Source organism: Solanum verrucosum, unplaced genomic scaffold (genome assembly GCF_900185275.1).
Source record: "Solanum verrucosum unplaced genomic scaffold, falcon-dt-bn FXZP01000060.1, whole genome shotgun sequence".
Taxonomy (NCBI): Eukaryota; Viridiplantae; Streptophyta; class Magnoliopsida; order Solanales; family Solanaceae; genus Solanum; species Solanum verrucosum.
In genome coordinates this window covers 3,860,597-3,878,695 of record NW_026020129.1, presented here as the reverse complement: position 1 = coordinate 3,878,695, position 18,099 = coordinate 3,860,597, and the positions used below count along the sequence as shown (strand labels likewise).

At 32.9% G+C, this 18,099-nt stretch overlaps 2 protein-coding genes across 2 annotated transcripts in view; both read left to right on the top strand.

Moving 5' to 3' along the window:
- LOC125826369 (putative disease resistance protein RGA1) overlaps positions 1 to 18,099 on the top strand; it is a 188,488-nt gene that overhangs the window by 89,293 nt on the left and 81,096 nt on the right. The gene's annotated exons all lie outside the window — the stretch shown is intronic.
- LOC125826991 (putative disease resistance protein RGA1) lies at positions 7,551 to 13,225 on the top strand. The gene is made up of 3 exons (XM_049506347.1): positions 7,551 to 8,028; positions 10,728 to 12,735; positions 12,790 to 13,225. Exons 1-3 carry the CDS (start codon positions 7,602 to 7,604, stop codon positions 13,223 to 13,225), a joined length of 2,871 nt encoding a protein of 956 aa, XP_049362304.1. The 5' UTR covers positions 7,551 to 7,601.

The following is an 18,099-nucleotide window of genomic DNA, read 5'->3' as shown; positions in this document are numbered from 1 at the left end:
AAGAAACCGGAGACAAAATAAAAAAGAAACCGGAGACGAGAGAATGATTTAGTGAGATTAGAAATTGAGATATCCCTAACTAAATGAAGGAAGAAGAGGCTGAAATTGAGATTTTTTTTTTTAAAAAAAAAAGAAAGAAAAGAAAAAACGCAAAGGAGAACAGAGAAAATAATTTTGGAAAAGAAAGGTAAATTAAGAGGTTCAATATTATATGGATATATGTTTAACAGTTGGGGGATGTCCAATACTGATCAATCGGTGTGAGAAGGGAATAGGAGAAGACTAGCACAAAATTGCTCACATTCCGTATCTGGATATTCGTAACAATTAGTATTTGTAATTGTTTCTTTGTTTGTGACTTGTGAGTCTCCCACACAGGTAACATTCCTGCCAGGAGGAATAGGTGATGCAAATTGTACAAGTGACTTCATTGTGGATAAAAGGAAACCAGTATTCAAACAAAAAATATTTCATCCTAGAAAGTACAAATTCCCAAAACTATTATTTATGTACAAAGTTGAACTACTAAGTACAACACAAAAGATTGTATCACTGATAAACACTACTGGAATAGCTATATTACCAAGAGTGTTTGTTAAACAGCCAAACTACTGTAGTTTTTTTCTTTTGCAGAGACTTACCAGATGACTGATAAGTGATAATACAGCAAGAAATATTATAACATATGTATCTCTAACCTTGCTCAAAGGGGCATCAAGCTAAATCCTCGCCAAAATATAGGGATAGGGAGTCTGCACTTCTTCCCTGCAGATTTACAAGATAGAAAAACAATCAGCAGACTTGGCATGGCTTAGACATCCAGGAGGATTTAAAATATGACATGATGAATGCAAGAAAATGTCACATTCCAAAATACCCCCAGAGGTGACTGGCACCCGTTAACACCACCTGTCAGGCGTATCAACCGCATATTTTAGATGTTTAACAAAATTATGTGTACACCAAATTGAGGACATCGCAATCAAGTTTGACTGAATCACTAGTCAGATTCCCAGCGCAAGCCTTAGCTTTTTCACTTGATTTTTATAACTACACAAATGTCATTTGGCGTAAGAAAATCTCGAGAATTTGATAATACATTTAGACATTGCAATTTATGATCTTTACAACATATAAACAAAACTTAGGATCGCTTTGGCTAGCAATGCAAATGCACTATATGTCTCCTCTCCAAACGCCATGAGAAACATTGATAAGCGAGTTAGGAGTAGCTTGTATTTATCAATCTTCAAATTACTTGTGTTTGCTAATTGATTATTTGTACATGAATAAATTAATGACAAATTTAAGCTGTCAAATCTTGCTCGTGATGTGTAACTTGTTGTTTTGAAGTTTTTGGTCTAGCTCTTGCCTTAGAGAAAAGAGTTATAGAGCATTTCATAAATCAAAACACAATAAGATAATAGTGGCAACTCTTACCATGAAATGTAAACTTGTTCTCTGCAAATCTTTGGACTAAATATTACCTCTAAGGCAAGAGTTATAGAATATCTTATAAATCAAGACACAATATGGTAGTTGTCACGCCCCGAGCCTACACCCTGGGCGGGACCGGCACCCGGAGACCATTTCTAGCCCCAAGCGAACCCTTGGCCTGGCTTTCTTAACTCAGCGGAAACCTCAACAGAATAACTCAATGCAATGCAATATTACAAAACAACTTAACTTATAAAATATGGCCATAAAGGCAACTCGAATCTCAAAATAGAATATTTACATATATATATAGATGAGAGACTCAAAACTAACTGACTGACTGTCTGTCTATGAAGCCTCTAAAATACTGAGATGGATGTTGGGACAGACCCCGCAACATCCTAATAAAACAAAAACTAAGAACACAAAATAATTGAGTCCTCCGGAATGCAAGGAGGCTCACCACTGACTCTGGAGTGCTCAGCTGGATCAACGACGTGCAGGATGCTGATCCGGGGTACCTGAATCTGCATCATCAAACGATGCAGGCCAACTGGCATCAGTACATGGAATGTACGAGTATGCAAGCTGGAAAACTAAGCAACAGAGGCTAGAAGGAAATCTGGAAGAAACTGAATAGCTTACCTGGCTCAACTCAACTCAACCTGACTGACTTCTTCCAATATAAGGCAATTTAAAACAAGTGCGATATAAAGAAAGATTGTTTAAAACATGCTATGAACTCTGTGTGTATACAAAGATACAATAAGCCTGAAATGTGTATAAAAATACAATGAACTGATGTATATAAAAAATACAATAATCTCTGTGTATGAAAAATACAATAACTGCTGTGGGAGCTTCTCTAACCGACAACCATCACATAAGAGCTATAGTGATGATACAGCGATCGACCTCACGCTGCCAGAGCATCTTATACCCGGCCAAAGGTATAAGACCTGAACTGCCTAATGGATCCACTAGTCTAATCTGAAAAGGATTCATCTAAAAAGTATGATCCTTTTCTACCCATGGTGGCTAACATGGTTCTATGGGGGCTGTGGGTTCTTTGAACGCTCCCCCAATTCGGTGCTCGATACTACTCCCAAAAATGTACTGGCTCTTATGTTTTTAAAACATATTTCTTCCTGCTGATATGAGATAATTACTCAAAAACTAGCCCGAAGGCTTTTTTGGAAATCTCAGTTTCCAACCTTGTTTAAATGTAAAAACATTTCTTTAAAACTTCTTTGGGAATACATAGTTCCCTAATAACTTTGAGAAAAGAACTCAACTTTAAACTCTTTACTTTACTTGAACTCTTGGCTTGATGTGAAACTCTTAACTTAACATGAAACTCTTAACTTTTGACTTTACTTGAAACTCAATACTTAACTTGGAACTTGAGCCTTAGAATGAAGTTAAAACGCTCAATGAAGACTCTTGGAAAACCTTAAAGACTTGCTTTGACTTACTTACTTCTAAGCTTGACTTCACTTGACTTGGAAACTAACTTCACTTGAATTGGAAACTAACTTCACTTGACTTGGAAACTAACTTCACTTGACTTGTAGTTTTACTTGACTTTTGGAAGTACCTTGGAGTGTTGGAAACAACTAGGAAACATAGGTATAATACCTAGGAACATGTATAAAAAAAGAAATGGTGAATGAAAGGGAAGGATTGGTGTCCTTGGCACTAGGAGAGGTGCAACAGCCCAGCCCCTTTTTCCCCAAAAATCCGACTTTTTTCCCTTGTTTCTTTCCAATTCTAAACCCTCTCAACCTCAAGGTTTCAGCAGCAACACTTAGAATCATAAAGACCCTTATTATACAATAGATTCAACTCAAAAATCACAGCCAGAAATCTGTACTAAATCAGCAAGAACTTCAACACAACACCACTACAACTTCAACAACCAATAAATCTTCTCTTGGAATTAAAAACGAGTTGGTGTGTGGGGGTATGAACCAACCAACACTAAGGATCATAAAATCCCTCAATATACAATAGGTCACAACTCAAATACACAGCCCAATCCTGTCCCACAACCAACAATAACTTCAACAACACAACTAACAACATCAACAACAACTAACAACTTCAACAACTTCAACAACTTCAACAACAAATCCAATATCTTCTCAAATCATCAAAACGAGCTTGGTATGTGGGGGGAAAGGATAAACCCACACTAAAGACTCACATACCTTGATAGGGATCACCCCCGACGAAAATCCACAATGATCTTGACAAATCTTGTTGATCTCCTCTTTCTTCTCTTCTTCTTCTCCTTCTTCTCTTCTTCTTCTCTTGAACCCTAACTCTTTCTCTTTCAAAATGGGACAAAATGATCCAAATATCAGCCTAATACAACAATATAAGCTCAAAAGAAATTATTTGTGAAAAGACCAAAATGCCCTTAAATTTCCGGAACGGAATCCCTGCCAACTGCCCAACTTTCAAAGATCATAACTCGCTCATACGAACTCGGAATCGAGCAAACTCAGTGGCGTTGGAAATATCGTTCCACAAGCTTCGAAACCATAACTGGAACTACTCCTAAATCATCCTGAGCTAGGAGTTATGACTGCTCAAAGTTGGCCAAAAACTCACTGATTTCCACACTTAGCCAAATTTTCCAGATTTTAAATTTTTCCAAAAATGACTATTTCCAAATTTCAAGCTTCTTCATATTCATTTTTAAATTGTCGGATGTTACAGTAGTGTCAAGTCTTTCCCACGAGGCGTAACTTATTGTTTTGAAACTATTGCATCTAAAATAAGAGTTATAGAGCATCTCATTAATCAAGACACGTGTTCTTTGAAAGTTTGGGTTAAGTATCACTTCTAAGACAAGAGTTATAAGAGTATCTCATAAAATTTCAAATCAAACAAAATATTTACAGGTCTTGGAAAAAGAGAGAAAAAAAGAAAAAGTAATTTGACGTTTCAATGAATACAAAACTTGGCTATTAAATGATAAAATAAATATAAAAATACTTTTTTTTGCCAAAAAAATAAAAGTGGTTATTTATTGCCAATTTACAATATAGATTGATATGCTATGCCATTTTTTTCAAAAAAAGTTGTACAAATGGGCCCATAAACTTCACATGTCAATCTTATAAAAGGCCTCACACAATTACATTATTTTATGACATTTGAAACTCAGAATAAAACTTTTTGTATAAGTATATTATAGTTACAACTTTAGATTTGTTACTTTTATGCAACAAAACACTAGTAGTTTAGGTAGAGTGTTTATTGAGTGGTTCGGTTGGATATTCACACTTAATGGTTCGGTTTTTTAGTTATCGAATGTTAAATGTACTAAATCGTTAACCAAAAGAATAAGATATGTATCAGTTAACAATTTTATTTATGGGATTAATTGATAACAACTTCACATATGAATTTGGTGTTTTAGCCTACTGTAAGTACTAAAAGAAATGAATATTCAACTACCACACAAGAAAAATGTAGGTGATGGGCAGCTGTTGGCAATCAATAAGGGAAAGAAAACACATCTGTGAGCTAGCAGTACTACAGAAAACTGTCTTATGGTTCTGTGGAAGACTTTGAGAAAGAAAAGTCTTTGTGGTGGGCAGCAATGAAAGACATGACCCCATGGCCATGTGCAGTAGTTTCCCTCAAATGCACCACACATATAAGACATAAACGTGTATTATGTCACAAGACGCACGTGCCTACCTATTTAATTTTATATAAATTTAAGTGTTTTCTTCTATACACCCAAAATTGAAGGGCATAGATATTATCTAAAACTAAATTATATGGCAGAAGCTTTCCTTCAAGGTGTGCTAGAGTGCAGAGGCGAACCCAGGATTTGAAGATAGCGGGGGCACTACTAAAAGTGACTCAAGGGTAGGGTTACGAGTGGCACAAGGGTAAGGTTATCAAAGCGTCTGCTTAGGCCTCAATGGATATTTTTTCTCTCGTATCCGGTTTAAGTGACTGCAAATCAAACTCATATATAAAATGCGAAGAATTGTCTCTAAAACTAGCACTTGGTTGAGAAGAATTATGTTCGTAAAAAATCTATCAATTTCAGATCACAAGAATCAACAAGAAGTTCTTAGAAAAAAAGATACGCTTAAAACGAAGAACTTATCAATTTATGCAGAGATAATAGGAGTAGGACTTCAATTATGTAGTGAAGAATACTTGTTATAAATTGTAGATTTTCTAGCAGTCTTATATTTTGTTTAGAATTGTGCTAGGGCTTTTATTTGTTTTTAATATCAATTAAGAAAGAAATGGGCCATGGGGTCATATGAGATGGCAAAAAAGGTGGTTAAGAAATGGGGTGGGGCCAGATGATGTGGCAAAAATGATTTTAATAAAAGCAATTTTTAAAAAGGTTTACTCTAAAGAAAAACCTAACCTGATTTTAAAGTAAAAAAAAATTACCTTTCATGAGAATCAATCTCGCACAGTCGCAGTTCAAGATGGCAACTTCGGCCAGTGCACCAAAACAACTTTTAGTTATTAGGGTGCACAATAAAATATATTATCGTTTTATCAACTATACAGAATTTTTAGAAAAATTACCAGGTGCACGTGCACCATCACAGATGCATGTGAGTCCGCCTCTGTGCTAGACAATCTCACTTCTTTTCTCAAAGGAGAACTTGTATTGCATTTCAATTTTAAAAATGAGTTTCAAAGGCTTTCAAGTATGTTCTCTACAATCCAAGTGGTCCTTGAGAAACAAGATGCTATATAGGGAGCAAGTGCTCATCAATCATCATAAATATTCTTTAGACAAAAGTAGTATTTTACAAGATATTTTTTTAGACAAAAGTAGTATTACAAGATTGTAGGAGTGACAATTAATGATAACTTAACTTCTATGTCATAATATAGAAACTAATTTCATAAAGGGAAAATGTTCAAATATGTTATCAAACTATTAGAAATGACTTATTTATTTATCCGTCAAATAAAACTATTTTTAAGAATCAATATTTTAAAATTTTTTACCAACAATAGAAAAACGGCTTCCAATTAACAATTTTACTGATTAGCCAAACACTTTAATTTTTCTAAAAAAATACTTTTGTTTGAAAATAAATATTTTTGGCCTCCCAACAACAATGTCAAACAAACTTTTACTCTCTCTAATCCATATTAAGTGAATTGTTGAGTTTTGATACACGTCTTAAGAAAAATATTTAAAGACATAAATTAAAGACTACTTTTCACTATTGCCCTTTTGATTATTCTCAAACTATTCTACTAAAAAATGTAAAGTAGTTAAGAACCTCATTAAATGATAGGGTAAATATGAAAAAATGTTTCAATTATTTTCTTGAAATTTGAACAATTTAGTTATTTTGTACTACTCCATCCATTCATTTTTAGTTGTCCGCTTTTTGAAAGTCAATTTAACTAATTTTCAAAGTTAAATTGCAATTTCTTACCTACTTCGTAAAATATTAGTCAAAGTTGACTATGAAAGAGTCAACAATTCACTTTAATATGGAGCAGAGGGAGTACTAATTAATAACTAGTTATTGCCCACCAAATTGGTTTGGTATTTGGTGGTTACCATTGAATAATTGAGAGACATGGCCCCATAGGCAGGTGCAGTTTGCAGTTTCCATTTAACAATTGAGTTTGTAACATATTTAAAGACATAAATTAAAGACTACTTTTCACTATTGCCCTTTTGATTATTCTCAAACTATTCTACTAAAAAATGTAAAGTAGTTAAGATCCTCATTAAATGATGGGTAAATATGAAAAAGAGTTTCAATTATTTTCTTGAAATTTGAACAATTTACTTATTTTGAACTACTCCATCCGTCCATTTTTAGTTATCATATTGCGCTTTTTGAAAATTAATTTAACTAATTTTCAAAGTTAAATTGCAATTTCTTACCTACTTCGTAAAATATTAGTCAAAGTTGACTAAGAAAGAGTCAACAATTCACTTTAATATGGAGCAGAGGGAGTACTAATTAATTACTAGTTATTGCCCACCAAATTGGTTTGGTATTTGGTGGTTACCACTGAATAATTGAGAGACATGGCCCCATAGGCAGGTGCAGTTTGCAGTTTCCATTTAACAATTGAGTTTGTAACATATTCATTGCTAACTAACAGTACTTCCAAATATCTAATAGTGAATTGAAGATATGGCTGAATCTCTCCTTCAAATTCTGTTAGAGAATCTGACTTCTTTCATCCAAGGGGAAGTTGGATTGATTCTTGGTTTTAAGGACGAATTCGAAACGCTTCAAAGAACGTTTACGATGATCCAAGCTGTGCTTGAACATGCTCAGGAGAAGCAACTGAAGGACAAACCAATTGAAAACTGGCTGCAGAATCTCAATGTTGCTGCATATGAAGCTGATGACATCTTGGATGAATGTAAAACTGAGTCAGCAAGACTCAAACAGACTAAATATGGGAGTTATCATCCAAAGGCTATCGCTTTCCGTTACAAAATTGGGAAAAAGATGAAAAACATTATGAAGAAACTAGATGCAATTGCTGCGGATCGAATCAAGTTTCATTTGGAAATAAGGCCTATAGAGAGACAAGCTGCTAGACCTCAAACAGGTGCGTATCTTAAATATTCTCACACAAATTAGTATTACAATTACAACATAATTTATATTCATATTTGACAATTATCAAGTTCATGTATGTTTTTGGGCTGAGGGTAAGTTTCAAATATTTTTTCTAATCTAAATGTTCGTTAAACAGATTGATTCCGATTCGTTTATTGGGTTCAAAATCTATTACCTGTATGTGTTTAGTGAAGTTTTTAACATATATATACATGCTGATATATATGGGCTCAGATAAATCCATAGCTTACTCATAGAATATCCCCCGAGTCTAAATGACAAACAAAGCTTCAGTTGTTTTAGACCTTATTACTAGTTTCTGGGTGCCTTGCACGTTTGTTCCATACAATTATTATAAAGTTGAGTTTATTATAACAATATTAATTTTACCAATTTATATTTTATTCATTAAATAAAATTCATAATAATTAAATGGCCCATTGAAAACAAATTAAGATAATATATATAGCCTCTAAAGATATGATCAATATATATACCGATATGATTTATCCTCAATAACTACATATATAAGTAGCTACTTAACAGAAACCACATCGATAAGAAAAGTATTACACCCTCTGTCCCAATTTATGTGACATTCTTCGTTTTTCGAGAGTCAAATAATTTAAGTTTGACCGGAAATTTGCGCATGGGATCTTCAATTTTTTTGAAATGAAATTTATATATTTGTAAACTACGTAAAAAGTACTATAAGTCACAATAATTGATAATTCAAAATGTTTAAAAGATCTATAAAAAATTCACAATCAAAGATAGACTTGTTTGAATCTTGAAATCTGAAAAGTGCCACATAAAATGGGACGAAGGGAGTATAAAAATATTATAAAAGTACATTAAAAAACGAATACAAGTCATGAATGACTAATTTCAGCACAAATAAAAATAGAGACTTACAACATTTAGAATTTCATGGAAGATTAAATTAAAGAAGTATAATAGATAGAGAATATAAAAAAAGGCATAATACATAAATATAAGTCATTTCACATTTAGGTATTTCAACTTTGGGTGTGTACATGTTGACACTTAAACTTGCATAAAGTTAAACAAATAGACGCACACGTCCTATGTGACATCCTACATGGCAATTTGCATCCTACACGGTGTCCTATGTGTATTATGTCATATAGGACTCATCTGTCTACTTGTTCAACTTTATATAAGTTTAAGTGTCTACTTATGCACATCAAAGTTGGATAAATGAGGCCAAGTTAAAAGACAAATTTATGTATTGTGCCAAAAAAAGATAGATAAGAACAAATACAACATTCATATCCGTGTTACGACTTTAATTATAACAATATAATGGTAAAAGAAACACATAATTAATACATAATTTTTTGAGTTCTTGACGATACCTTCTATAATCAATCAAAATTCAAAAGCCTTAATAATGATTCAAGCGCTTTGCTACTTTAACTGTACAATAAAGTGGAAAACCTTGGGTAGAGATTCTTTTCATGAAATAAATAAAAAAGATGATTTGTATTGATAAAAGTAGAGAAATATCAAAAGACATCTTAAAGTTTTAAATTAAATATTTGAAAGTTATGAATATTAAGAGTAACAATTGAATAGGTAATTAGATATGAACTATGATAGTGAATATTTAAAACAAAGAAAGAAGAAGAAAAATAATAAATAAGTAATTAAAAGAGAGTAAAACATTACGACAAATGATATTTAAATAAATAGTGTTATCCTATTATTATGAGCAACTTTCACATACAACAAACATAAAATTATATTTGTATGTTATAGCTATAGTTTGCATAATTGCGCTCCATATCAAATTAAATATTTGCTATGGAGCTTTTGATTTGTATAATTCGCTAGATATATCCAATTTTATACAAATTATTTAGTTTTGTATAAATTCATTTATACATTGTAATTTGTATAATAAAATTTGTATTTGTATAACTATAAGTGTATAGGATGAAAATATATGTATGTTTATTTGTATATACACGTTTCTCTCGCTTTATGTAAACACAAATACATTTTATACATTTGTATACCGAATGGGTAATTGTATACCAAAAATGACTAATTGTATACCGAATCAAATGACAAAAAAATGGGATGTTTGCTGCGTTACAAATAAAATAAACTATGGTTACAACATTTAATTTGAATTAAAAATTTGCTATTTCATACAATTTTTCCTATTATTCATAGTGAACAAAAAATAACTACATCATAATAATAAGATTTCAAATACAATTCTTTGGCTTTTCCTATACATGAAAGTAATAATTACTTTTATGAACTTTATAATATAAAATGCACATAAATTTTCATTAAGTTAAATACTACTACATTAATTAAGTTATTCAAATTAATTTAGAGAAGGGGAAAAGGTTTAGTTAAGTATTTAGATACATGTTTTCATGTACCAAATAAATGCACATACTTTTATGGATTTTTTCATCTTTTAGTTATTTATTTTACACCTTGTCACCTGTATTATTTATCATAATATTAATAATATAGTAATATGATTATTATTTAATATTTAATTAGTTAAATATTTTATAATATTTGGAATTAATGTAGGGTAAAATGCTACTCTTTATCTCTTTATTGTGCAAAAATCTTCTCTGGTTTTTGCTACAGAGCTTGAATTTTGTAACAATATTCTCATGTGAACATTACTTGTACCAGGTTCTGTATTAACTGAAAAACAAGTTTATGGGAGGGGCAAAGAGGAAGATGAGATAGTGAAAATCTTGATAAACAATGCCCAACAACTTTCAGTCCTCCCAATACTTGGTTTGGGGGGACTAGGAAAGACTACTCTTGCCCAAATGGTCTTCCATGATCCGAGAGTAACTGACCATTTCCATCCCAAAATATGGATTTGTGTCTCAGAAGATTTTGATGAGAAGAGATTGATAAAGGCAATCGTAGAATCTATTGAAGGAACGTCACTCAGTGACATGGACTTGGATCCACTTCAAAAGAAGCTTCAGAAGTTGCTGAACGGAAAAAGATACTTGCTTGTCTTAGATGATGTTTGGAATGAAGATCGACATAAGTGGGATAACTTAAAAGCAGTCTTAAAGGTTGGAGCACAAGGTGCTTCTGTTCTGGTCACTACTCGTCTTGAAAGGGTTGGATCAATTATGGGAACTTTGCAACCATATAAATTGTCAAATCTGTCTCAAGAAGATTGTTGCTCGTTGTTTATGCAACGTGCATTTGGACAGCAAGAAGAAATGAATCCTAACCTTGTGGCTATCGGAAAGGAGATTGTGAAAAAAAGTGGTGGTGTGCCTCTAGCAGCCAAGACTCTTGGAGGTCTTTTGCGCTTCGAGAGAAAAGAAAGACTATGGGAACATGTAAGGGATAGTGAGATTTGCAATTTGCGTCAAGATAATAGTTCTATTATGCCTGCCCTGAAGCTTAGTTATCATCATCTTCCACTTGATTTGAGACAATGCTTTGCATATTGTGCAGTATTTCCAAAAGACACCGAAATGGAAAAAGAAAAGATAATCTCCCTCTGGATGGCGCATGGTTTTCTTTTATCAAAAGGAAACATGGAGCTAGAGGATGTAGGTAATGAAGTATGGGAAGAATTATACTTGAGGTCTTTTTTCCAAGAGATTGAAGTTAGATCTGGCAAAACTTATTTCAAGATGCATGATCTCATCCATGATTTGGCTACATCTCTGTTTTCGGCAAGAGCATCAAGCAGCAATATCCGTGAAATAAATGTAAAAATATACTCACATATGATGTCCATTGGTTTTGCTGCAGTGGAGTCTTCCTACTCTCATTTGCTCGTGGAGAACTTTGTCTCGTTGAGGGTTCTTAATCTGAATTACTTAGAAAAGCAGTTACCGTCTTCCATTGGAGATCTAGTACATTTAAGATACCTGGACCTCTCTTACAATACAGAAATGCGTAGTCTTCCAAAGCAGTTATGCAAGCTTCAAAATTTGCAGACTCTTGCTCTACAGTATTGCACCTCACTTTGTTGTTTGCCAAAAGAAACAAGTAAACTTGGTAGTCTCCGAAATCTTTTACTTGATGGTTGCATTAAATTGAATTCTATGCCACCAAGGATAGGATCTTTGACATGCCTTAAGACTCTAGGTTTCTATTTTGTGGGAAGGAAGAAAGGTTTTCAACTTGGGGAACTACGAAACCTGAATCTCTATGGCTCAATTGAAATCAGCCATCTTGAGAGAGTGAAGAATGATAAGGATGCAAAAGAAGCCAATTTATCTGCAAAAGAGAATCTGCAATCTTTAAGCATGAGTTGGGATAAGTATGAACCACGTAGATATGAATCAGAAGAAGTTAGAGTGATTGAAGCCCTCAAACCACACCCCAATCTGACTTCTTTAACAATCAGCGGCTTCAAAGGATTCCGTTTCCCTGAGTGGATGAATCACTCAGTTTTGAGAAATGTTGTCTCCATTACAATTAAGGGTTGCACAAACTGCTCATGCTTACCACCCTTTGGTGAGCTGTCTTGTCTAGAAAGTCTGGAGTTATGGAATGGGTGTGTGGAGTATGTTGATGTTGATGTTGGTTCTGGGAGGTTTCCATCCTTGAGGAAACTTGTTATATGGGACTTTAGTAATCTAAAAGGATTGCTGAAAAAGGAAGGAGAAAAGCAATTCCCTGTGCTTGAAGAGATGACATTTTACAGTTGCCCTATGTTTGTTATTCCGACCCTCCCTTCATTGAAAGTTTATGTGGCAGATGCCTCAAGTTTGAGGTCCATATCTAATCTTAGTGCTCTTACTTCCCTTTACATAAGCGATTACGTAGGAGCTACTTCACTCCCAGAAGAGATGTTCAAAAGCCTTGCAAATCTCAAATACTTGGAAATCTCTTCCTTTATTAATCTCAAAGAGCTGCCTACCAGCCTGGCTAGTCTCAATGCTTTGAAGAGTCTCCAATTTGAATATTGTGACGCACTAGAGAGTCTCTCAGAGGAAGGGGTGAAAGGTTTAACTTCACTCACCGAGTTGTCTATCGGTTACTGTAAGATGCTAAAATGTTTACCGGAGGAATTGCAGCACCTAACAGCCCTCACAACTTTAACAATTAGTGAGTGTCCAACACTGGCCAAGCGGTGTGAGGAGGGAATAGGAGAAGACTGGCACAAAATTGCACACATTCCGTATCTGCATATTCGTAACTAATTTTAATTGTTTCTTTGTTTGTGAATCTTTTTGGTTCCTCCCATTAGATGTAATTGTTTGTAGGGTTGTTTGTTTGTGAGTTTCTCTCTCATTGGATGTAATTTTCTTTTTGAAACAAATCAATAATCTATTTGTATTATCCGCTTTGAGAATGTATTAGTTCTTTGTAAATTGTCAAGTCTCTCTGGTTCCTGTCATTGGATGTAATTTTCTGATTTTTCTTTTGAAAACAAATCAACCATTTCTAAGATCCATTTGTGTTAATGTTGTAATTATTGGCTAACATTAATGTTGAATTTCTTTTCAGATCCTTGTACAACCTTATAGCTAATGAGAAGTTCGTTTCCTTTTTCATAAACAACTCAGGTGCCTCAGAGTAATAATTTAAGCTATGTTGATAATGACATTGTTATATTCAGCAATGGTAAAATCAAATTTGTCAAATTAGCAAATATGATGCATGTGTAGGCAAATAAATATACGATTATCAAACCATAATGAGTTTTATACGATTCAAAATTCTATTGCAAAAATTAAATGAAAAAAATATAAACAAGAAAAAACTAAAACTTTTGAATAGGCAATTACACCCTCTTTTTTTTTTTAGATCGAAATCTGGCCAACCCTTTTTACTGATGAATGTAAATAAGAGTTACAAAACTCATTTGGGCCTAGTGCCCAACTCAAATAAACACAACAAAGAGAAAGAAAAAAAAAATGGGAGAGAGAGCACAGTGTAGTAACATAGTCATGTCAATCATTATTTTTTTAATTGACATGTCAAATCCAAATATGACAAATAAAATGTATAGAAAAAGTATAAATAGAAAATTGAGATGTAATACTTGATGAACCAAGTTTTCAACTTACCTTGCAGACTTATTCAAAATTCAGCCTTCTAAACACTGTTTTGAAATGTTTTCAAAATGCTTTTTTAAAGCAAAAACCCAATGTTGCTTGATATGTTTGAGCCTATGAGGCATGAAGATTCGAGACGTCTAAGGAGTGAGTATTGTTTAGACCCGTTGAAAATAGTATAAGGAGGGTATATACAAAATTTGAAATCGTTTTGGTGGAGATTTAAATTGGATTTGAAGCAGGGAAGACACTAATAAGTTTGAAAATAAAAAAAGGCATGTGCCTTAGGCTTCCAAATGTGAAAAGTCCCATTTTAATTTTATCAATAATATGTTAATAGTTTTATTTTTTAAAAGTGAGCTTTTCATATAAAGGAAAAAAAATTAATAGAAGAAGTTTGACACATTTGGCGTACTATATATGAATCAAGAAGGATTTGAAGGAATTTTTTTGTTTCATTTTTCAAAATCATATACTCAAAGGAATGGGAAAGGAAGCACAAAGTTGACAACTAGAAATATTCTGTGTTTTGAGACTCAATATGTTATCATCACCGTCCACTAGATTTGAGGCAATGTTTTGCTTTCTATGCTATTGATAAAATGAAAAAGAAAAATCGCATCAATCTCTGGATGGCACACGATTTTCTTTTATTATATAAGCGGATAATGAAGTATGAAAGGAGAAGAAAAAATGACACGTGTCAACACCATAAATTTTTAGTATTTAAAATAAATTAAATAATTAATAATCAATAATTAAATAAATAAATATAGACACATGTCAATGATTAGAATTAGAATGACACATGTCAACACAATAATTTTTTTTAATTTTAAAAGTTAACTAATTTTAAAGGGAGAAGGATCTGAAAAATATTCTAAGTTTGGCCGAAATTGATGTTACGATACCAAACTTTGGAAAGAACTTTTTACCCCATGTACTATTTAATAGTGTATTTTAAAGGTGTATATGTGTCTAAGTGGACATCATAAATATTGCATCATTTTAAATAGTAATGTGTCCACGTGGGCACATATATACCTTTAAAATACACTATTAAATAGTGCAGGGGTAAAAGGTACTTCATACATTTTGGTACAACAATTTCGATCAAAGTTAGAGTATTTTTCAAACCATTTTCCCTTAAATAATCAATATATATATATATATATATAAAAAAAAATTTAAGTTCAGTAAGCACATTATACACAAATGCACGTTTCATGTTATTAAATGCGGTAATTTTGTTACACATATTAAATACAATCTTTATTATTGAATTGAAAATGAACTAAAAACTGCTAGAATTTTTTTTTTATTATAAACTAATTAAAAATTTTCAAATTAATTTAATAGTAATTAAAATTCTCAATTATTAATGAAAAAAAATCAACTAACTACCTATTAACTTCCCAATTCTATCTTAAATTAAAAACTGCTAGAATTTTTATTATAAACTAATTTTAAAAATTCAAATTAATTTTATAGTAATTAAAATTCTCCATTATTACATTTAAAAAATATATATATCAAAGACAAGAATTACTATCCTATTTTTTAAATCTACCGCCTACAATTTTTTCACTCTTCTTTTCTCTTTGTTCTCTTTGTTCTCAAATCTCAATAATGGTGAAGAAATGGCTTCATACTTACTCATATTGATCTTCTTAACATGTTAATGGGACAAACTAATATTTCTACAACAACACTTTTTAAAGGTATAATGTCAATTTTCTCTCTAAATTTACTTTCATATTTTTCTTAATAGTTTTAAATTTGAAACTTCTTGCTTTAGTTTATACATTGACATTGATAGATATTTGCGAAAAATTTCAAGCAACACTTTTGGATTTCTTTCTAAAAAGTTGAATTGCTTAAAATTTAATCTTTTATATCAATGCATGTACCTTTTTATGGAGTTGTTTTAAACTATTTGGAAAATAGTTTTGCAAGGATTAAATTCAATTCACCTTCATAGTTGTTGACACCTAATTTTGACCCTCCACGATAAGAATTAATTTGCAAGCTTCCTTAATTCCAAACGATTTGAAATAACTAATCTTATGAAAAAAATTCGAAATATGTTTCAAGATATTTCAAGAATTTTATTCACTTTTATAATATTTTAATAATAAATATGTTTTATATTTTTACGTATGTAACTAATATATTTTATAAACACTTGAAAACTATCTTGAAGAATATTTTATTATTATTATTACTATTATTATTTTAACGTTAAACGCTTTATTAATCTAGTTCAGTTTGAATTGAGCTATGTTGTTGAATTAGTTATTTTTATTAAGTTAATTATTTTATTCCGTTAGGATTAAGAAGCTCGCTAATTAATTTGTTATTGATTCACCTTATTTAATTTTTAGCCGAGTTACCCACTAAATTCATTTCGGTTAAAAGTATTAATTCAATTTGGCTATTTCTTAAAATTCCGAAATCTAACCGATCTAATTGTACCCCTAACCCATACAAAAGACCAAAGTGTTGGCCCTTTTTGAATTTTATTTATTTCCTTCAGTCGTTCCATAATAAAAGAAACTCAACCCAATTTCTTCAATTCCATATCCCATCAGCAGCAGCCCACCAGCAAATATCACTGCCCAGCCCACTTTTAATACCCCTAACCCGGCCCACTTTGCTATCCACTAAAGGAACCCAGCAGTTTCTTTCACCTCTTTCACGTTGGCAACGCAGAGACCAAAAGCAACAACATAGATGGCGTGAACTAGAAGGAAATCGCAGGGGCAGTACGCTACACCTTTGTCGTCTTCTTCCTTTGCCCCCTGAATCCAGTATATTTCCAGCAACGCTTTTGTCCTTGGGGCCTTGAGATCAGGACACGTCTCGCCCCAAGGACGATGGAGTCGATCAAGCTCGTCTATTCCCCCTTTCCTCTTTTGGAATGGGGCGAAAATTGTGAGAAAGGGTGTTTAACCAAAATGGTGAAAGGTTTTTCGAATTTGAATTTCGAAATGGGCCTTTTCTATTGGGATTTTTAGTCCGATTTTCCCCACTTTTCTCCGGACCGGACTCCTTTCTATATATGTTGTCTGTTGTCCACTACGAAAAGGGGGGATTTTTTTGGGTTGAAATTTTTTGAACGAAGGCAGAGAAAATAGTAAATAGTTAGTCACAAAAACCATACCAAAATATATTCGAAAAGGGTAAACCAGGCCTTTCGATTGTTGTTCCGTTCGTGATTGTGTGGTGGAACTCGTCATCATTCCCTTGCTCTTCCTTGCCCAGGTCGCTGCCCCGTGAAAGGTAAATCTCGTGTCATCTCAACATTTCCGTTTCTTCAGTGTGTTGGTGGTTTCCCTGATGGAACTCTATTTTTCTTATTGTTTTCAACTTAGTGTCAACTATGGGTTAGTGAAAGAATTCATTTAGCGTTGAATGTCGTTGCCCTGTTCATTTTTCCTCTCTGTGCCGAGCCTTCTTCTCCTTGTTAGTGTATGTTTGTGTCACCTTTATTCCTGAAGCGTGGGCTGTAAATCGTGATAGTTATTTATCCCTTGTTAGTCTTCATGTCTAATTACTCGCAATGAGTTCGATCTGTTCGAAAATGAGTAGGATGGGCAAATGAACTAATTATTTCAAACTGATTAAAGGCTCACCCGAATGCCACCTGCTCAGCCTTCTTCTCCTTCTTTTAATGTTGTTCTCATTGGGTTTTGCTACATATTTTTTATTTCATTTTTTTTAACTGTGAAGCATGCTAAAAGGATGTTAATTTGTATCCAAGTCATCTATGTTGAAATAGTATCTGCCTGCTTCATTTCCTCTTTCTGTGATGTTTTGGGGGTTTGTTTTCTCACCGCCTAGACTAACCTTTTGCTCACCTCTGCCCTCTTTGGATTAGTTGTTGACGTTTGAAGGGATTTGCTGCCTAAAAGTTGATATTTTCTTGCTTTATTGGAATTTGTTTTAGGTTTCGTTAGAAGTGGGTTTAAGCTCATTTGTCTATTCTTCTTGGTTATGCTCCTTGCCTTATAACT